This window comes from Diabrotica virgifera, chromosome 4 (assembly GCF_917563875.1).
Source record: "Diabrotica virgifera virgifera chromosome 4, PGI_DIABVI_V3a".
NCBI lineage: Eukaryota > Metazoa > Arthropoda > Insecta > Coleoptera > Chrysomelidae > Diabrotica > Diabrotica virgifera.
The window spans coordinates 28,056,968-28,079,896 of NC_065446.1; the positions used below are offsets into that span (position 1 = coordinate 28,056,968).

At 31.5% G+C, this 22,929-nt stretch overlaps 1 protein-coding gene across 3 annotated transcripts in view; it reads right to left on the reverse strand.

Annotated features, from left to right (window-relative positions):
• Positions 1–22,929, reverse strand: part of LOC114349332 (uncharacterized) — a 94,948-nt gene that overhangs the window by 46,265 nt on the left and 25,754 nt on the right. For 2 of the 3 annotated variants that reach the window (XM_028299671.2, XM_050648088.1), the window contains 6 exons: positions 20,749–21,202; positions 14,205–14,366; positions 9,957–10,093; positions 9,874–9,900; positions 6,117–6,284; positions 1,615–1,951 (listed from right to left, as the gene is read on the reverse strand). In XM_028299671.2, coding sequence (XP_028155472.1) covers positions 1,615–1,951; positions 6,117–6,284; positions 9,874–9,900; positions 9,957–10,093; positions 14,205–14,366; positions 20,749–21,202 — 1,285 coding nt within the window. The remainder of the gene's footprint in view (positions 1–1,614; positions 1,952–6,116; positions 6,285–9,873; positions 9,901–9,956; positions 10,094–14,204; positions 14,367–20,748; positions 21,203–22,929) is intronic. The other variant, XM_028299672.2, reaches the window with a different exon arrangement.

Sequence of the window (22,929 nt, forward strand, 5' to 3'; positions counted from 1 at the left end):
TGTGCATTCGAGTGCATAGTGTTCGATCAGGACAGAAACGAAGTACACAGGAAAGTAGGTAGGGTAAACGCACACAACTGGAGACAGTAAGTCAAATTGTCGGAAAGGAGGAAATATTAGAGAGGAAGAGCGTTGGACAGGAGGAGAGAGAGAGAGAGAGACCGATAGTAAAAGAAAAAGCTTTAGAGGCGGCGAAAGAACTCAATTTGAATTTTAAAGCTTCCAATGATTGGCTTGACGAGTTTTGGTTAAGACATAACATTAAATTTAAAGCAATTTCTGGAGAAGCTGCAAATGTTAACCTTGACGACGTTTCAGAGTGGCAAAGAAAACTGACAAATTTAAGTATTACCTGACATGATACAATAATAAATAAAATAAGTATGTTTCCTTATACAGTACGTAAATCGTTCAGCTGGACATAGGGAACAAACATTGTATATATTTAGATACATAAATACATACATTGTATTATATTGAGATAATTGTGGCAACTGAGCTCTCTCGATGACAATATTATGGTTGTTAGCATTAAGGAGCATTAACCTCAAAATTGACAACTCATTTCGACTGCCACAAATAAACGTCAAAATATGACAATGTAGTAGCTTAATATTTTTGGCCTAAGGGAATGGGAAAACTGTTTAGTTTTGAAATCAGTTTTTAAATAAAAAATATTTTAAAAATTAAAGTAAAATTATTAATTCGTTAATCATAAACTTTGTTTTTGATTTATTTATGAACAGCCTTGTTTCAAAACTCACTCATTCTATATTCGTTCTAACAGCTCTATTGCACCAAATACTCGTACTCGAACAGAAGCTTCAACTAACACAGGTTAGCGCAGTTGCCACAATTCTCTCAATGTATATTCCCTATGTCCAGCTGAACGATTTACGTACTGTATCATGTTTACCTGAAGATATTATAAAGCTGACGGGACTGGTCTGTATTATCGAGCCTTACCAGTAAAACTTTTACATTTCGTAATGAAAAGTGTACTGGGGGTAAATCTGCTAAGGGAAGGCTGACCGTATTATTGTGTACAAATTTAAATGGGGAAAAAGAAAAACCTTCTGTGAATGGTAAAAGTAAAAATCCTCAATGTTTTAAAAATTTTCATGTTGATAAACTCCAAGTCGACTGGTACTACAATAAGAAGACCTGGACGACCAGAGATATCATGACAGATTGGCTGCACAAATTTGACAGAAACATGCAACGTTCAAAAAAGAAACATTCGGATATTAAGTTATCTAACATATCAATAATATTTTTGCCACCTAATACTACAACACACTGTCAACCGTTAGACCAAGGAATAATTAAAAACTTTAAATCCCTGTATAGAAAATTTTTGATGAGAAGAATGTTATCATCTATGAATGTTCTTTATCAATAGCTGAACTGGAGAAGTCCATAACGATTGCTAACGCCTTAATTTGGATTTTGGCAGCATGGAGAGACGTTTTAACCAAATCATTGACAAGTGTTTCATTAGGTGCCGTTTTTTAAAAAAACAACTCGACACATGTTGGTGTCCGTTATGGAGAAGTTTCACTGTATTATAGTTTAGCAGTGTTTGTTGTAAATGACTTTTTTTGTAATACTTACATGAGAAGGAAAACAGAACTTCTTCCATTGATAAGGCAACTCTTCTGGTTTTCTTTGACAGGGGGGTAATATTTTTAGCGCTTCTAATGGAATATAAAATTGAACATAAGATGGAGCTTTCTTAAATGTAAAGAAATATTTGATAGGATTAGCACCACATCGGGTATACTCGCACCTACTTATAAGCCGTTCTATTTGCCTCGGACTTTTTATTGGCAATACATATTCATGTATAAAATATGACAAATACTCATGTAGTTTTTTCTTTGCAACTTTTCCCGATCCTAATTCTTGAGTAGCGAATGGAAGAAACTGTTCCAGACCTATAGAAACTAATCTGGAAAAAAATTTTAAAAGTAATTAATAATATACAGTGCATTCATAAAGTGTGAAAACGGTCGATTATCTCATGACTTAATTATTTTCAGAGTTAGAGCTCTGACAGGTCGATTTTAATTTTTAAATTATGATTTTTTGACGTACATCCCATAATAGTGACGTCATCGATTTAGGCGTGATGACGTCATCGATGATTTGACAGTAATATAAACATTAACATCATTAGACTAAGTTTTCAATCTAATAGCACATAAAACAACACCAAAAAATGTTGTTCCACATCTTACCGGGCTGAAAACAATGGGAACCTTCTCTGGTAACACCTCCGAAGCTTCTACAATTTGCAAGCCATAACGGATGCTGAGACTAAGGAGGATGATAAAATCGTTTAGCTTGGACAGCAATTAAATTGTAACGCAGAAAGTCATGGCGAAATTAGATCTAGGATAGAGCAGGCAAGAGCCGCTTTTAGAAGGATGTTCAAGGTGTTATGCAACAGAAACCTAAAATTGGCATTGACGATCCGCCTACTTCGCTGCTACGTGTTCTCGGTCTTACTTTATAGTCTCGAGTACTGGATTGTGAATTAGTCCAGAAAGCCACTGCGCATCCGCTAGGAAAAATATTCTAATTCGGATTTTTTGCACAATCTTACTCAAATTACCTTTTAACAAATTTGCATGTTGCCAGAACCAAAAGATGGTCAAAAATTTTTTAAACGTTTTTTTTTTTGTTTTTTTCCTAAAATTATTTTTTTTCATGGAAAAAGTTTTTTTAGGCTTTTTGGATCATTCCAAACAGAAAAGGTCTTTAGTGACTTTTCTCTAAAAATGATAGTTTTTGACATATAAGCGATTAACAATTGAAAAATTGCGAAATCGACCATTTTTGACCCTCAAGAACTATGTGAAAAACTGAAAATTTAAATGTTGCAAAGTAGGTAGATACTATTTAAACATCGATTGATGAAATCCCGAAGAGTTTTTTGCAATACAATATTCAAAACTCCTTTGTTTTTTAATTGCTAATCAAGCGTGCGCGACACTATTTTCCACCGACGCACAGTGGGGCAGGAGAGCTAAAAAGTTGGCATAAAATGAAAATACTAAATGCAGTATTTTCTGTCGCATTCATTTCAATTAAATAGTACACAATCCTGCGTATGATTTGGCATCATTTTTTTCCCATTAAATCCCCCTCCACCAGTTGCGACGCGTCGCAAAGGGCACATGGTCCCGTGTTAACAATGCATAGGCCGCGATAACGTGATTTGACTTACGTTTGATCCACTTATTTCAAGTCAAAAGTTAATTTACTAGAAAATTGGCTACGGATATTTGATCTTCAGGAACGTGACAATATTATTACAGATGTGATATAATAATTAAGTAAATATAGCCTCTTATAATATGTTGTTTAAAATTACCTGTAAAAAATATCAAAATATGCATTTTTCAAAAATAGCAAGTGATTTGTTAGTGTTCCCAGACTGATCCAACATTAATTTTGTTTTATTTTGAAAGCTTGAGTATCATTCTTTAAAAAGTCATTTTAACTTTTTGCTCATATTTGCTCCTTTTTTCATAATTTTATTTTTTGTGAGGTTATGTTGACCTAATTAAATTGAATGACACTCTCTTCTAATTTTTCGTTATTTGCACAATTCAAGCATAATAATTCAAGAAAGTGTAGTAGATCCAAAACAAATTAAGATGTATTCCACTTTTTGTTGATTCGTAGTGATCCACTGATCACAAGCACAAGAAACATAAATAGAAAGAAATTAGAAGACCTGCCAGTGGAAGCATATTAGTGCATAATATATTATGTTCAAATCTCCGAATGTGCAAGATGTTGACGTCACATCTGGTGATTCTGATGATGATCTGCAGTTTAAGTTTTTCAATATTTTACCTACAAAATTTTATGTTATTCTTATAAATATGCGGTAAATGGTTTTAAAGAACAATTTGGTTAAGCAATTTTTCAAAAATAATGTTAACACAATTGTTTTGAGATATAAATAATATTAGATAATAAATCTACATAAAAACAAGTAAATTAGACTGTAGATTTATTTTAAATTAAAATGACTAAACTTCAAATATCATTTAAATCAATATTGGTAGTAACTACGGACCTGCAGCTTTGAAAATTTTGAGCAAAACATTTTTTGAACAAGCCATCTTTCAAGGAAAAATATTTGTAAAGCGAGGCCCAGGAAGAAGAAGAACATCCTGGTTAAAGAACTTCAGAACCTGCTTTAACACAACATCTGTGCAGCTTTTCCGCGCTGCTACAGATAAAATAAAGATTGCCATGATGATCGCCAACATTCGTCACGGATAGGCACATTGAGAAGAAGAAGAAAACATTGAAAAAACATCGTTTTTGTTTATGTACACACAACTTATAATATTTGAAAAAAAAATTGGCCATAATATATCGACAATGATTTAATGCCAACTTTTGTTGTCTCTTGCCCCACTATGCGACGGTATGGTGCAAATGAAAGGAATAAATTCGTTATTTCGTAAACCGGCGACTTTAAGGAAAAATCCCCAAACAGGTCGATTTTTTATTTTTAAGTTATGATATTGTGGCATATATGGTATACTAGTGACGTCATCCATCTGGGCGTGATGACGTAATCGATGATTTTTTTAAGTGAGAATAGGGGTCGTGTGCTAGCTCATTTGAAAGGGTCTTCAATTTTCTATTCAGTAATATAAACATTTATATAATTATTTATACAGGGGGTCATTCTACTTCTTTTTTGTCAAATAATTTAATTTAATAAAAAACATTTTGGACACCCTGTATAAATAATTATGTAAATAGAAAGACTAAGTTTTCACTCTAATGGCATATAAAACAACATAATGCTATTCTACATCCCACCAGAATGAAAACAATGGGAACCTTCTCTGGTTACACCTCCGAGGCTTCTACAATTTGCAAGCCATACGGATGCTGAGACTAAGGATGAATTGAAAATGGTTATTCATTTTTAATTATGTAAATGTTTACATTACTGAATAGAGAATTGAAGAACCTTTCAAATGAGCTACCACACGACCCCTATTCTCATTTAAAAAAATCATCGATTACGTCATCACGCCCAGACGGATGACGTCACTAGTATACCATATATGCCACAATATCATAACTTAAAAATCAAAATCGACTTGTTTCGGGTTTTTTGCTTAAAGTCGCCGGTTTACGAAATGACGAATTTATTCCTTTCATTTGCACCATACTGTATACACATGCAACGATGTCGCGCACGCGTGATTAGAAATTAAAAAAAAAAGTAGTTTTGAATACTGTTTTGCAAAAAACTTTTCGAGATTTTATCAACCAATGTTTAAAGAATATCTACCTACCTTGGCAACATTCAAGTTTTTCACATAGTTTTTGAAGGTTAAAAATGGCCGATTTCGCAATTTTTCAAATTTTAATCGCTTATATGTCAAAAACTATCATTTTTAGAGAAAAGTCACTAAAGATCTTTTCTGTTTGGAATGATCCAAAAAACCTAAAAAAAAACTTTTTTCCATGCAAAAAAAATAATTTTAGGAAAAAACAAAAAAAAACGTTTAAAAAATGTTTGACCACCTTTTGGTCCTGGCAACATGCAAATTTGTTAAAAGAAGTCCTTTTTGAGTAAGATTGTGCAAAAAATACGAATCAGAATATTTTTCCTAGCGGATGCGCAGTGGCTATCTGGACTAAATAAAACCGATCTAAATCGCCTTGAGGCTTTCGAAATGTGGTGCTATAGAAGAATTTTAAAAGTTTCCTGGGTGAAGAAGATTCGAAACTCCACAATACTAGAACAACTCAGCAAGTCTACTGAGAATATATTAAGCATCAAGCAGACAAAGCTGGAATATTTCGGACATGTAATGAGAGGTCCCAAATATAGGTTGCTGCAAAATATTATGCAAGGAAAAATAGCAGACAAACGCAGTCCAGGACGAAGAAGAACCTCATAGTTGAAGAACCTGCGAGATTGGTATTGTGTTGATACAAGCATGCTATTTAGGGTGGCAGTGAATAAAATTAAGATAGCTATGATGGTAACCAACGTTCTGAAAGGACATGGTACATGAAGAAGAAGAAATTATAATAAACGTAAAAAAACTAATGTTAATACTTACTGCAATTCAGGATTTGTAAATACTTTTGAATGAAAACATCTTGGTGATTTGAAAGGAATTTTCGGAAGAAGAGATGGATATAAAAATACACAACTGCTAGAAATGGTTTCCAATATTAATGAAGGGAATGTTACTATATATTCGATTCCTTTTTGTGTACAGGCTAATCTGAAAAAAAAAATGCAATAAATTTCACATATTAAATAATGCTAAATATACGGTAACATTCGCTAAATTATTCTGGGCTTCCTTCTACTTCAGGGGCCTCCTTTTATCCATCCAGGTTTACTGGATCCGTATACTTGTGTTGGATCTGAGGTTGCAGATTTGAAATTAAGTTTAGAAGAGATTATCCCTAACAACACAAAACATTCCAGGAATGTACTATCAAAGTTCTATTAATGTTTGAAAGTCCTGGACATTCAAGGAACATTCGGTGAACATCTGATTAAATTATTTTTTTGGAATGTTACCACAAGACATTCTATGAACATATTACCAATGTCCTATATTTTAAGAGAGGTCATTTACTATTCAATTTGCGTTCATTTTCAAATTTGCCGCGCGTGTATCTATGTTAGGGTCGCGTGGTCATCACATTTCATGATAACCTAAAATTTTTTTATTGGAAAATGCATAGATAAAGAATATTGGGAAAATGGAAATTAGTGGCTTTTTTGCTGTTCTGTCTGTTAGTTTTGCTATGGCTGGATCTCTTTTGTTTAAACAATTATGTAAGTATTATAAAATCCGTTTTCAATTTTTTTTATTCTTTATGAAACGAATTATTTATGCATATTATTACCTGTAAATAGTACCCATTTCTTTTGATTTTTAATTGTAAAGAATAGAAAAATTACCATTCATTTTAATTTTTTTTAGAATCAGCTGAAAGTGGTCTACAAAAAAACCAGGAAGGAAACGTATAGCCTTGTGGCTATGAAAGGCAAAAGAAAGATATAAAAAGTGTATTGGCTAGTTGGAAGAAACTCCACATTGTCGATGCATAATAAGTTATTACTTTATAAATAAATATTAAGACCTGTATGGATGCCCACTATGGGGGTGTAGGTACTAGAACAAGTAATATAAAAATTATACAAAGATTCCAGAACAAGATACTGAGAAATATTGTAGATGCTTCTTGGTATGTGACAAACAGTGAGGAATGGAACCTAGACATAATCATCAAGAAGATGGCAGGAAGTCATGAGCAACAACTTCATAAGTACGAGAATATTGAGGAAATCCAGCTCCTCGATACTACTGGGCAAACTAGAAGATTGAAGAGGACAAAGCTTTCTGAACTAGTTTGAGTGATAGGCGATAGTGAAAAGCAGAGCAAAGTGCTTGTGTACCTGTGTATGTTAGAATAGTGCACGATCCTGTTAGATTAGATAAGAGACGCTATGGGGTAAGCTCTTCACTTTAAGGAACAGTAGTAACTTAGGTTAAATTAAAATTGCTCATTGGTCAGTTATGACCAGATTGTAATTGTAATGTACAATTCAATACAATGAATCATCATCGTAGTGATGATTATGGAAAAAAATATATGACAAGATTTTGTGCAATAAAAATGTTTTTTATCAAGGATGTATTATTTGGTATGGCCACATATACTTCTGGTATATCGTCGGTGATGTGACAATACCTCCTATCTGCTTTTTCATGAATTTTGTAGGAGACGAAAAACCATTTTTAGGGTCATCTCCTGTTTTCACATGTAAATTTTGACATGTTTTGTAGTAAATAGATAGTTGAATTTACTACAAAACATGTCAAAAAATATATGAAAACAGGAGGTGACTATAAAAAAAGTTTTTAGTCTCTCTTACAAAACTCATGAAAAAACAAATCGGAGGTATTACGTCACATCACCGACTATATCCAGGGAATGTCTAAAAAATATACTGTGAAGTTCCAAAGAACATTCGTAGACATTCATGGAATGCTCCAATAAGACATTCAGGGAATGTTTAAAATGCTGACAGAGGACTTTCCTGGGACATTCAGGGGACTTTCTTGTGCTTTTGAGGACATTCCAGGAATGTTTTCAATGTCCTGTGTGTACATTCTAGGAACATACATGGAATGTTTGGTGTTATTAGGGATTAAGAGGCGACATCAGCGCGTTATCAATATTAATTCGAGAGATAGTAGTCGCACTGTTTTTAGAACGTTCTGCGAATCTTTGGCAACAGTGCTTCTGAAGTACATGACACTATCAAAGACGAAGGCACAATATTGTGATAATAAATACTCATAGGCGCGCTGCCAAATCAGTCAGTTAAGTTCGATTTCTTGTTATAGATAATCGATTTTAGTAGTTCCAATGTGACACAAAATCTAGGCAAGGGATAAAAAAGTTTATTTGAAGAAAGTGCATTTTTTTGTTCTTCTTAATGGTGGTGTAGACTCGTTTTTGTAATATTTTATTTAATTGTACAGTAAATTCCACATACTAACATATTTCTCAAATTGGGCTCTGTACCGCCATTCTTTACTATATTACGTATATGTGTGCCAAATAAGCCGACAAAATATTCAAAATTAAAGCTGTAAGCTTGTAATAAATTATTATTGTGGTACCATTAGTTAAATTTAATATTCTTAAAACTTTTTTGCCTTTTAGTATTTTTTTGATAAGGCAGTTTTTATCGAGTTGAGGCTTATTTTTTAATATGTTTACATAAAAATTTTATGGAGGTTTTGTTCTTTTAAACCCCCCAAATGTTTATGTACGTTCCAATTAAAATATTGCTGCGGTACCATTAGTTAAACACAGTGTTTTTAAAACTTTTTTGCCTCTTTGTATTTTTTCGAGAAGGCACCTTTTATCGAGATATGGCTTCTTTTTTAATACGGTTCAAAATATACCTAAATATGTGAATCATACATAAATTTTCATATTATTACCAAGTCTCCATAATCGTACTTAACCATATACAAATATGTGGTGGATTTGACAAATATTAAAAATATCTCGATAAAAACTGACTTTTCGAAAAAGTACTAAGAGCCAAAAAGTTTTAAAAACATTGTGTTTAAGTAATGGTACTACAATAATAATTTAATTGGAACGTACACAAAAGTTTGGGGGGGTTTAAAGGAACTAAACCCCCATAAAATTTTTATAGGGTGTCCAAATTTCACTATAATTTTTTCTTAAGATGCTACTGTCATAAGAATGCCATATGTCCATTTTCAATAAACATCTTTAATAGTTTTCGATATATTGGAAAAAATTGATTTTCATTTTGTAACTTCAAAGGGTTGCAACTTTTTTTATATGCACATTTGTACTAAGGTAAGTTAGGTTCAATCAAACTATTTTTGGTTCCAGAATATGTGATTAAATTTATGACCTTTATTTTCGTTACACCCTGTATTTTTACTCACATTAACGAAGTAGTCGTTTAGACTTTCAGGATTTGGAAGGGAAAATGATTGAGCTGCGCGAGTTTTATTTCGAAGATCGTTTATTATAGACCAAGTTTCTTTTGCAACAAGCAAAAGTCTTTTGCCTTTTCTTAGTCTTACCACCCCTAGGATAAGTGGGTTTACAATTATTTTTTTGGATGGGCTTAAAATTTCTTTTTTTTTTTTTTGTTTGAGAGCTTGCTGTTTTTTTTTGGATTATTTAATTGAAATTTATTTTCGTCCTGACCCCCGCGACACCCCCCTTGGATCCGCCACTGAGAAGAAGAAAATTTACTGTACGTGGCACATGTATTTACACAAAATTAATACTTACGATTTATTCATGGTGCTCTCGACGTGGCTGAAAAAGACAAAAATTAATACACAGAAATCATTATCATTTGATTGTCATTTTACCTTTTCATTCTCTTTACATCATCAGTATTAGAAGCGACTAGCTCTTCCCAAGATGATACTAAGTCAAGAGCTTCTTCTAAGTTAACAGCGCAAAATTTTGACTCTTCGTTATCTCCAGCTAGATATTTCAAATTTAACTACAAATTTAAATACAAATTGTTATTAATAGGAAGTAGAAATATGATATTTTTATGTAGAAATATGGTATTTATATATTATACAGAGTGTCGCATTTAAGATGAAGACACCCCTATAGTTCGGCTATCAAAATAAATACAGATTTGAAATTTTGCAGTCATACAGGTTGATTTTAACTATTTATAATGGGGAATAATATACAGGTTGATGGTTCACATTTTTTAAGATAGTCAACTGAAATTTAAATTTTAAACGCGGCCTACTGCGAATCCACAAACAGGGTGAATTTTTTAATATTTTACTTCGCGTTAGGCTGCGTTCATACTCGGGCGATAAAAGATAAACGACATATCGTAAACGATAGGCGATACGCACAAACAAATACTTAAAATCTAAGTAGATTAGGGGAGTGCATTTAGATTTTCACTTCGGAAAAAATCAAACAAGATAGAACTTTTTGTAATTTCATTAATAAGAAATGTTTAATAAACATATCAAAAAGTTCTACTCGAGAAGTGGGTGCTTCATTTTTTATTAAACAAATGAACTACGAAATTAGATGTTTTTTTAAATAACTCCGAAAATATAAATTTTAGAAAAAAACTGACTTGGCCATTGAAAAATTCGGAAAATTTTACAAAAAAAAACCTTATATAAAGAATTTTCTAAAATTAAATCTGTATCTTCTATAATTTTTTATTTTTAACGCTAAAGTCACCCTTCTCACAAACATTGGCGCACTGTAAACTAACGTACGACGAAGTGCACGGTTCAGTTATTTTAATGTAATTCTTTAATTAATGGATCAAATGAAATTTTACAAATTGAACATGAAATAAGAATAATTAAGCTATCTTATGGTTATAATAGAAAGAAATAAAATGTATGGGCATAAGTACGGTGTGGGCAAAAAGTGAGCTTTACATGAATTTTGTTTAAAAATGATTTAAAAATGTGTAACTAATACAATTTTTCTTATAAAACTCTCAATTTTGCACAACTTACCTTTCAAGCATCTTGCTAAATGATGTTTCATTCAAAAAAAATCTCAAAAATTTAATTCAAATGATATGAAGTCTCAAAAAATGTAATTTTTGAAATCTTCGTAGTTTTATAGAATTACCACCACTTTAAGACGGTATTACTCAAGTTTGAACAAATCTATTACAGTTTTATAAGTGCTTTTTTAAAGGTTAGGATATAATCTTTAAAATGCACTAAATTATTTTACTTTAGAAATGAAATAAATTATCTCTTTTTAAGAACATTAAGAAAGATAACAAAAATGTAACACGAAAACAGAAAATTACCAGCTAAAAAAATGTTTATACAAAGTGATCAAAACTTTTTTCTGTAAAACTTACCTAAAATACATTTAATAATAAGCTTCACCAATAATAAATGTTCAGCAAAAAAATTTTTTTAGCTCTTATACAGTATGTCTGCGTAACTTGGAACCTATTGATAACTTTTTTATTATCAGTTTTACGAAAAAAAGTTATTCTTTATAAAATACTCTGCATCGTATATAATCTAAGATGCAATCATCAAATATCAAATTTAATTAATGTTATAAGAGGTATGTCAAAAAATATGAATTTCACTCAAGAGTAAAGTACCTTTACATTTCACAATATCGAAAATTGTTATTAAGAAAAGTTGTTTGGAATTAAAAAATTGGTTTTAATGTTCAATTACATCCTTCTAATTAAAATATTGTGAATAATAAAGGCACTTAACTCTTAAGAAAAATTCATATTTTTACATACCTCGTATAAAATTAAAAAAGTTTGATATATGATGGTTGTATCTTAGATTTTAGACCAGGGATAGCATTTTATGAAGAATAACTTTTTTTTGTAAAAGGGATAATAAAATAGTTATGATAATTGTAATAAAAATATGATGACTATCAGTAATTTGAGAAAAAATTGATTTTTTTTTTCGATTAGAATGATATAATTCTATATTTAGACATAGTTTCTAATTTCAAACAACTTTTCCTAATAGCATTTTTTAATATTCTGGAATATAAAGGTACTTTACTCTTTAACGAAATTCATATTTTTGACATAACTCGTATAAAATTGATAAAATTTGATATCTGATGGTTGAGTTTTAGATTTTTGACTATCCAGAGCAATTTAATTAAGAATAACTTTTTTTCGTAAAATTGATAATAAAAAAGTTTTCCATGTGGTTCCTAGCTACGCAGACACACTGTATACGAGCTTATGTATAAGAAATTTTAACTTGCAATGCCATATTCGGATTCAGCATAATCAAAAACAAAATAGAAACATAGTTGATCAAAGTAAAATGATCAATTTAATGATATTTTTAAAATTATTTATACAAAACAATTGTTATTGTTTAAACAATAGGGAACTTGCATAAAATTTTAAATTCGAAAAAATGTTATAAATCACGACACAACATAATTTAAAATATGTTTCAAATATTAAAAATTTTTGTTTGGCTTTCGTTTGGCCCCTAAAATGATTAAAAATTCAAATTAAAACAGGTGGCCCAAAACGCGTCGTGACGTCATTCGTTTAAATTATGTTTACATTCTTCCAAAAAAGTAAACAGAATTTAAAATTAGACATTATAAACGTCAGTAAAAAATACAGTTATGTAATCTCACAAGTGTTTTTGATCGTTTGAACTATTTTAAATGTCATTTAATAGTGTCAGTGTCAAAACGAATGCCAAACCTAATAGGGAACTTGCACATTTTTTTATTGCATAATAATATTCAGTTTCCTTTAAAAATAAGATTTCCAAAATTTCACGCCTTAAAACCTCATAATAACAGAAGTACAAATTTAAAATCTATATATTTTTTTTTCTGGCCTTGGTTTAGAGAACCTTTAGTCAATTTAAAATAGGTCCGATCAAAAACACTTGTGAGGTTACATAACTGTATTTTCTACTGACGTTTATAATGTCTAATTTTAAATTCTGTTTACTTTTTTGGAAGAATGTAAACATAATTTAAACGAATGACGTCACGACGCGTTTTGGGCCACCTGTTTTAATTTGAATTTTTAATTATCTTTAGGGGCCAAACGAAAGCCAAACAAAACTTTTTAATCTTTGATACATGTTTTAAATTATGTTCTGTTGTGATTTATAACATTTTTTTCGAGTTTAAAATTTTATGCAAGTTCCCTATTAATAAACAATTAGCGGCCAAATCTGCGAGTAGAACTTTTTACTTTAACATGTATATAAACTAACAAAAAAGTTTTAGAAAAATATAAGCTTGTTTGAATTTTTCCGAAACAATACATGTTGCATGTTTTCGTTCTAATTGCACTCCCCTAGATACGATAAAAAAGGTTCACTTCCGCGCGATTGCACAACATATCGCAACTGATATATCTTTCGAAGTGCTGCGTGTCGGTCGCCCTCGCGATTTGTTGCATACAATATTGATATTTCAAGCTGTATTTATTTATTGAAGCTGTATTTATTAGGTGAAACAAGCCAGTAATCAAATTGTTAACTCCTAGTGTAAATATTTATACAGTATGGTGCAAATGTTTGGAATAAATTAGTTATTTCGTCAACCGGCGACTTTAAGGAAAAATCCCGAAATAGGTCAATTTTTATTTTTCCATCCATATGGGCGTGCTGACGTAATAGATGTTTTTTTTTTTAATGAGACTAGGGGTCGAGTGATGTCTCATTTGAAAGGAAATTCAATTCTGTATTCAGTAATATAAATACTAACATAATTATTTGTACAGGGTATCCAAAAAAATATTTGTTAAAATAAATTAATTAACGTTTTCTAAAGCCTAAGGCTAAAAGCCTAAGGCTACAATTGAGTTTTAATTTCAATATTTTATCTATGCTATAATATTCCACAGAGTGTTCCGAACTTTATGGGAAAAACACAGCATGATTGTTACACCCGGTATAAAATGACACTTACTTGTCTAGCAACAATATTGCACATTGAGATTCTTAAATAATAAAGCTATAACATACTAAAAAAATCACTCAAATCGGACAACAGGTTTAGGAAATTCAAGGCATCAAACGTGTATAACTCATCTAGTGACCTAACTTTTTTGCCCGCCAGTGTATATTTATATTTACCAAATATTCCTTCATCTGTTTAGCATGCTGGTGAATCTCTGGATGCTCGTATGTAAGTATAAAGTTTTGTGTCAGTAATTGCACATGTTGTCGCATTTGTTGCTCCAATAAGTTTATCTGCATATCGGTATACAAACGTGCATCGTCCGTTTTAGTCTGAAACTACAATTACATATACGTAAATTAACTTATGTATGAGACAGTTTTATTTAATATAGTATAAGATTATCGCACAGAGTAGGTATATACAGGTTTAATTCTCGTATAGTATGATATAACTAGACCCAAACCCAGACATCCAAAGTGAAAGTTATCCTCCAACACCAAATTATTCTACATGGTCCACACAATGTTCAGAAAAAAGTCACACCATTTTGAGCGTCGGGTTTGGGGGGGAGAGGGGGAGAAATCGGCAAATTCGTAGTTTTTTTACGCTTTTCGTCAATATTTTTAAAACTATGCGGTTTGGCAATATTTGGCATGAACAACCTTCTATACAAAAATGTTCTACATTACATTTTAAATAAAAAAGGCCCTATGCATGATCCTTCTAAAATGAACGGTTCCAAAGTTACGGAGGTAGTAATTGGTCCAAAAAAGGCCTAACCCAAGCATCCACAGTAAAAGTTTTCCTCCAACACCAAATTGTTCTATATGGTCCACATATTGTTCAGTAAAAAAGTTACACCATTTTGAGCATCCAGTTTGGTGGGAGGATGGGGGAGAAGTGGGTAAATTAGTAGTTTTTTTTAAGTTTTTCGTAAATATTTCTAAAACTATGCTTTAGCTTAAACAATTTTCTATACAAAAATGTTCTACATGAAATTTAAAACAAAAAAGGTCCTATACATATTTATTATAAAATCAACGGTTCCAGAGTTACGGAGGGTGAAAAGTGGAGGTTTTCGATACTTTTTTTATTTTTCGGGCAATTTATAATATTATTACTGATGAAAGAAATTTTCTTTAACAGGATTGTGTTTTGTAAATAAAAATTGGCTATTTCAGTGGCCGATGGTATGTTAGTGATAAGCCTTTGAAGAAACGTCAACCTCACCACCCAAAATCATCATCAATTGCCCAAAAAATATAAAAAGTATCGAAAACCTCCACTTTTCACCCTCCGTAACTCTGGAACCGTTGATTTTATAACAATTATGTATTGGACCTTTTTTGTTTTAAATTTTATGTAGAACATTTTTGTATAGAACATTGTTTACGCTAAAGCACAGTTTTAGAAATAATGACGAAAAACGTAAAAAAACTACTAATTTACCGACTTCTCCCCCATCTCCCCCCAAACCGGACGCTCAAAATGGTGTAACTTTTTACTGAACAATATGTGGACCATATAGAACAATTTGGTGTTGGAGAACTTTTACTTTGGATGTCTGGATTAGGCCTTTTTTTGAACCAGTTATACAATAATACCTCCGTAACTTTGGAACCGTTCATTTTAGAAGGATTATGCATAGGACCTTTTTTATTTCAAATTTAATGTAGAACAAATTTTGTGTAGAAGGTTGTTCATGCTAAACCGCATAGTTTTAGAAATATTGACGAAAAACGTAAAATACTACGAATTTACCGATTTCTCCCCCCTCTCCGCCGCAATCCCGACAATTAAAATGGTGTGACTTTTTTCTGAACATTATGTGGACCATGTAGAATATCTTGGTGTTGGAGGATAACTTTCACTTTGGATGTCTGGGTTATGCCATGCCATCTTTTGGATCATACTAGTAATACATTACCCAATAGGGATAATAGTAGTCAAGGATCCCATGGCTTTTTTCACCATTTACTACTAACAAGCTAATTTTTCGTGAGTAGCTTCATTTTGACGAGACGCCCAACTTTTTCCTTACAACAATATTTCCGTATGTGGTAGATAACAAAAGGCGTTTGATCGTGTTAAGCACTCTATATTGATCGAAGCTCTAAAAGACATAGGCTTGGACGGCAGAGATGTTCGAATAATTGCAAATTTATATTGGAATCAAACAACATCAGTTTTAGTAGATGGTGTGGAATCACCGGCTCTTAATATTAAAAAAAGGAGTACGGCAGGGATGCCTCTTGTCACCACTGCCTTTCAACGTTTACTCCGAAATAATTTTCAGAAAAGCTCTTTCTGGAGCATGCGCATTCCCTGGCGCATGCGCACACCGACAGTATGGTATTAGTCGCTACATCTTTATGTAGCGCAAATAAGGTGTGCGTGAAAAGAATATATTATTAGTGTTTTTAGTAAATATATTTATTATAATTTTTGTGTCTTTGGATTTGTCTTCCTCGGGAATAAGATATTTTATAATATTAGTAAGTATATTTAAAGTATTTTTGTATACTTCACTTGGTCTATTAAATTTGTCAGTATGTATGAGAAATTTTGTAACCTGTCAAAGCAAAGGGAATATAGCTCAGTGGTAGAGCGTGTGACCGGAGATCGAGAGGTCCCCGGTTCGAATCCGTGTGTTTTCTATTTTTTTTTTTTATTTTTGGTATTGTTTTAACAAAAATTTTTGGAAAGTAGTAAGTAAAAATTAGTTTAATCTTTAAATAAAATACAAATAACCTGTTGAAAGTATATTTATTTCGTTGAAATCATATCATAGAAGTTTAACTTATTACGTGCGTACAAAGTACACACACATTCTTTTTTCTAACTTTTTTATAACGCTGTTATAGGTATATACAATGGTTCTATTGTTTAAAAATAGTGCTAGAATTTTTTACAATACACGATTTTAAAGTAAAGAAAATATGCTTTCTTTTTTATTCGACAATGTATATATCTAAATCTACAAGAAAAAAAGTTATAATGAGAAATTTAAAAAATAATTGTAAAAAATATCAAAAATCGTTAAAAGTATAAAACTTTGAAAACCCATAACCTGCTTAAAAATAGTCGTACAACCTTATACCATAGACCATTTTAGTCGTATTAATTGACTTCTCTTCCTACTAAATGTACCATTGCATATACCTACATAGAAATGCGTAGAAAAAAGTTACAGAACAATGTTTGCGAAATAATAACGAAAATGGCGCAAAAATACTGTTAGTGCGAACTTTAAAAAATCATATTTCGGAAACTATAAATCCTGAAGACTTCTACCAAACGTCATTTTAAAGAGGAAGAAGAGAAGTATTTTTTCTGTGAAGCAATGCCTATACCTATATCCCCGTGGAAAAAAGTTATGGGGAAAAAAACAAAATTGCTCTTTCGTGTTTTTTTTGCTTTTATTTTTGAATATATTTTTGTAAAATATGCACCCTATAGTGCATAGGGGTTAATTCACCCCTTTCTCAAAAACGCACTCCTTTAAATGGCAGTCCTCCGCGGTTTTTTCATATTTAGAGGTCCATTGACCATATGAAACAATAAAACCCCTTAAACGTCGTAGTTCCTTTCTAAAGTACATAATTTCTATAGCCTATTGGTATACAAGGTGTTTCATTGGGAAACGGAAATACTTTAATGGTGAATAGAGGTCACCTAGGCCGTTCTAGGTATACTAAATTTTTTGCCATACCGACTTTTATATCCGAGTTACAGGGTGTTTTATCGATTTTGCTCATTTCTTTCCTAAGCCATAACTTTAGAACTACCCTGTATATTTTTTTAAAATTTGGTACGCATATGTCTCATTCAAAATCTAAACGACCGACATACTAATTACAAGAAAAATCCAGGTCCGGATTAACAAAAAATTATAAAGCAATTGTGACCTTAAAACAACACCCTGTATATTAAAATTTTGAAAATCTGTTTGCATATTTGAAAAGGGCACAAAAAACTAAGTCTAATGGTTCGCTTGAATTTTTCGGCCAGACAATTTTTGACTTTAATTTTGAAATTATATTGAATTTTTTAAGAACTCAACATTAAAAAGCAGGTATTATTAACTTTTAATTATAAATTATTAAAGTTATTGAATAAATACTCATTTTAAAATGAATCTGTACTCATTTACCACATTGGAAAGACCCAATTATTAATCACAAGAAAAATCCAGGTCCGGATTAACAAAAAAAACATAAAGTAATTGTAACCTTGAAACAACACCCTGTATATTGACGTTTTCAGAATTTGTTTGCACATTTGAAAAGACCACAAAAATCCGAGTTTATCGGTTCACTTTGACTTTTTGTGCAAAAATGTATTGACTTTAATTTCGAAATTAAATATATTCAAATTTTTAAGAACCCTGAAATTAATAAGCATGTTTTTAAAGTACTTTTAATAATAAATCATTCAAGTTAATGAATAAATACTAATTTTAAAAATAATCAGTTATTTTTTACTGCGTTAGAAGGACTCAATTACTAACCACAAGAAAAATCCAGGTCCGTATTAACAACAAAATACAAAGTAATTGTTACCTTGAAAAAAACACAGTGTATACTGAAATTTTTAAAATATGTTTGCACACCTGAAGAGAGCACGAAAAACTAAGTTTAATGTCCCGCTTTAATTTTTTGTGCAGACAATTTAATGACATTACTTTTGAAATTATATCGAAATTTTTATTATGAGTTCCCAGAGTTCTTAAAAATTTCGACATAATTTCAAAATTAAATTCATTAAATTGTCTGGCCAAAAAATTGAAGCGAACGATTAAACTTAGTTTTTTGTGCTTTTTTCATACCTATGTGCAAACGGATTTTGAAAATTTCAATATAGAGGGTGTTGTTTCAAGGTTACAATTACTTTATATTGTTTTGTTAATCCGGACCTGGAGTTTTGTTGTGATTTGTAAGTGGGTCGTTCGAATGTCGTAAATAACTATTGATTATTTTTAAAATGGGTATTTATTTAATAACTTTAATAATTTATTGTTAAAAGTGCATTAAAAATCTGCTTTTTAATTTCAGTGTTCTTAAAAGTATCAATATAATATTTAATTTCAAAATTAAAGTCATTTTGGTGTTTTCAAATGTGCAAACAAATTTTGAAAATTTCAATATACAGGGTGTTGTTTCAAGATCAATTATTTTATGTTTTTTTGTTAATCCGGACCTGGATTTTTCTTGTGATCAATAATTGGGTCGTTCCAATGTGGTAAATAAGTATTGATTAATTTTAAAATGAGTATTTATTTAATAGCTTTAATAATTTATAATTAAAAGTTAATAATACCTGCTTTTAAATGTCAGAGTTCTTAAAAAATTCTATATAATTTCAAAATTAAAGTCATAAAATTGTCTGGCCGAAAAATTGAAGCGAACGATTAGACTTAGTTTTTTGTGCTCTTTTCAAATATGCAAACAGATTTTCAGAATTTTAATATACAGGGTGGTTTTTTAAGGTCACAATTACTTTATAATTTTTTGTTAATTCGGACCTGGATTTTTATTGTGATTAGTATGTCGGTCGTTTGGGTTTTGGATAAAACACATGTACACCAAATATCAAAAAAATATACAGGGTGGTTCTAAAGTTATGGCTTAGGAAAGAAATTGGCAAAATCGATAAAACACCCTGTAACTCGGTTATAAAAGTCGGTAGGGCAAAAAATGTAGTATACCTAGAACCGCCTCGGTGACCTCTATTCACAATTAAAGTATTTCCGTTTCCAAGTGAAACACCCTGTATAGGACCGTAGTACAGGTGTGAATAAGATATCACCAAATGAACACCCACGGATCAACTGAGGACATGCCCTAAGGTAGCAGCTGTGTTATTAACCATATATTTGTTGACTGAAAATGAAATACACCCACACATAAACACAATATACAAATATACATGTGGACATCTATACCATACTCAATCAGCAAATCATTTTGCGCTGCAACTATTGAGGTCATCAATCTCAAGGTGCAACACCACCATGTAAAACCAAAGTAAATGAGAATAAGAATGAATGATCTTTATATTTTTCTTAGAGGTTTTGTTTTCCTTTGTGCAGAGTTTATTTTATTTATTTATTCCTTTTGTTATTTGAAATAAATGACTTTGTTGTGAAAATAATTAAGTTTTTCTTCTATAAAAATTGGGTATCACGTATCACCCAAATAAGACAACCATAAAGTACAAATACAAGAAATACAGTTGTATCGCACGCGAGCATTTGTGTAACAATGTGCTACGCAAATACTGGGGGATTAAATTCAAAACATTTGAAAAGAGAACTTGAGATATCATCCCAACGAAAATTATAAAACTAAGATTATGCAGATAGAAAGCTTTTTCCGATGAGGAGGAAGCATAGCTTTCTTATCGTCTACGCATGGAACGATGGTTTTTAATTTAATTTATCTTAACTAATTTAATTTAATTTATTTTTATTTTATTTCTTTTATTTTATTTAAATTCTAATTTATTTTATTTTCTTAAGAAACACGCATAGGATTGCGTTTACTACATCACTTAGTGTGTTGTCGCGCGATTGTCCATTACATTGCGTTTCATCTTCTTTCTTTTACTTTCATTTTTTCACACCTCTGCGCGATCCGTTGCACCTATTAATTCATTATTATTTTCCTAGCCCACAATAAAAAAGGTATGCTTCCAATAAATATAAGTTTCACCTACCGCTGATTCATCAGCATTGCTCACCAATGTATCTGTTTTCTTTGAATTATCCTCTACCAGCTGAGTTTCTAAGAAAGAAGTCGGATCGAAGTCGTCTTCTTCAATACCATCAAGATGTGCTTGCTCGTTTGAACAAAATTCATACAGTTCTGCTATCAATGCATTCAACTCTTTTTTGCTCACTTTAACTGCTCGGTCAACTCTCAATTCCTCTCTTAATTCCTCTTTGTCTGGTTTATCGATTTCTTCATCAGACAAAACATTATATTCCGGATCTAATTCTTCCTCTTCAGGAACTTTTTCAACTTCTTCCAAAGGTCGAGTGAATGTTTTAAGAAAATCCCTCCAGTCTTCATTATCACAGTGCATTTCATACAAATCTGGCGGAATATCGGGCGGTATAAATGCTTCTTCTATAACTTCTAATGGTGTTGAACTCAAGCTTAACTTTGATCTAAAACCAAAATAATAGTACAGTATGCGGCAAAATAAACAGTACTGGAATGAATATTTACATGTTTATTATTATTTATCATACACATGATAAGTTGCATGCCGCGCAAGATCGAGAACGATATCGGCAAATTTTCATGGAAGCAGGGTTGCCAGATTATGGAAATTTACCCCAAATTTGGGGTATTTTTTCTTGTTTGGGAGATTTTTTGGGGGTATACACTGAATGGGGGATTTTTTGGAGGAAAATTTTTTCGCATTGGGGTTTTTTGGGGTATAATTTTAAGAACACATTCCATTGCTTGGCCGATTTTGAATTTTAAGTTAAACTGTGATTCACAAAAATCTTTGAATATAAATTCATTTACAGTCAATTCTGCCATCTAGTACAAACTACTTAACTTATTTTGTAAAGCATTACAGTTTTCTTCAATAGCGACATCGACACAACAAAATTTGGTTTTTGTGCGCTTGATGGTGTATTTAAATACATATTCATAATGGTACCTATGTGAAACACAGAAAATCGTATCTCCTATTGTTTAACTTTATTTACTTTTCTAGAATTGACTTTGAAGAAGGTTATATTTCTGGTGTGTTCAATAATACGCATAATTTATTTAAATTAGTGTTTGTAGACGTGTTAATCTAAAAATATGCCTAAAGAAAAGGAGTATACCCGAAAATACCGACTTGCTTGGGAATGGGATGCTGAACTTAAAGAAAGGTAATCTGTTTAATAGAATTTTAATGGTGTGGGTCATTAATAATTAATTATTATTCTATGTATGATGGATTGGTCCTGTATCAGAAGATGACACAAAATAATTTTGTAAGATATGTAAATGGCAGATTTATAATATATTGTATAAAATATACTAAAATTCTACGCTGGTAAAATGACACTTGACAGCCAAAAAAGAAGAAAAAATGACATGACAGCCCAAAAAGAAGAAGAAATGACAGATGACAGCTCAGAAAAAAAAAGAAGAAATGGCAGATGAATTTTGGGGGATTTTTTTTTAAATGTCATTTTTGGGGGAATTTGTAGTTCAGGTTGGGGGAATTGTATAAATCGGTCTGGCAACCCTGCATGGAAGCATCCACGTCTGAATTTGGGCACGGTACTTTAAGAAGAAGAAGATTATTTATACAGTGCGCTGGAATAAATGTTACCCCGCCCCATATTAACTTATTTATTATGATCGGGTAATGTAACCCGTATGCACGCCAATGGTGAATATAAAGTTCTTAATTATATGTCAAAAAATGCGCAATAACTACCTCTTAAAACCTACCAAATTTCATTTGCATATCTCAATCGCTTTTAGAGCAATAAATAAATCGTCAGTTTGTAAGAAAAAATTCAACATCCCGTATCTCAGAAACGAAGCATTTGCGGACATATCTTTATGAAGCAAACGGTCAGTGCCGGGTTAACCATTAGGCAAAGTAGGCAGTTGCCTAGGGGCCTCGGTCCCAAAGGTGGCCTCGTAGGGCCCAAAATGAAAAAATAATAATTAGAATTAAATAAAAACTATAAATCACATAAGTTGGAAAATTCAAATATCGAACAATACAAATACAATACAATATAAATCCACAGCTAGTGAAAGCTGCCCCAATGAAAATGCACGTGGTGAAATAGAAATAGCTGGGGGAAACATAGCTTCCGTTACTGAAGAAGATGAAAAAACGTACAATGACAGATATACCAGTTCAAGAAAA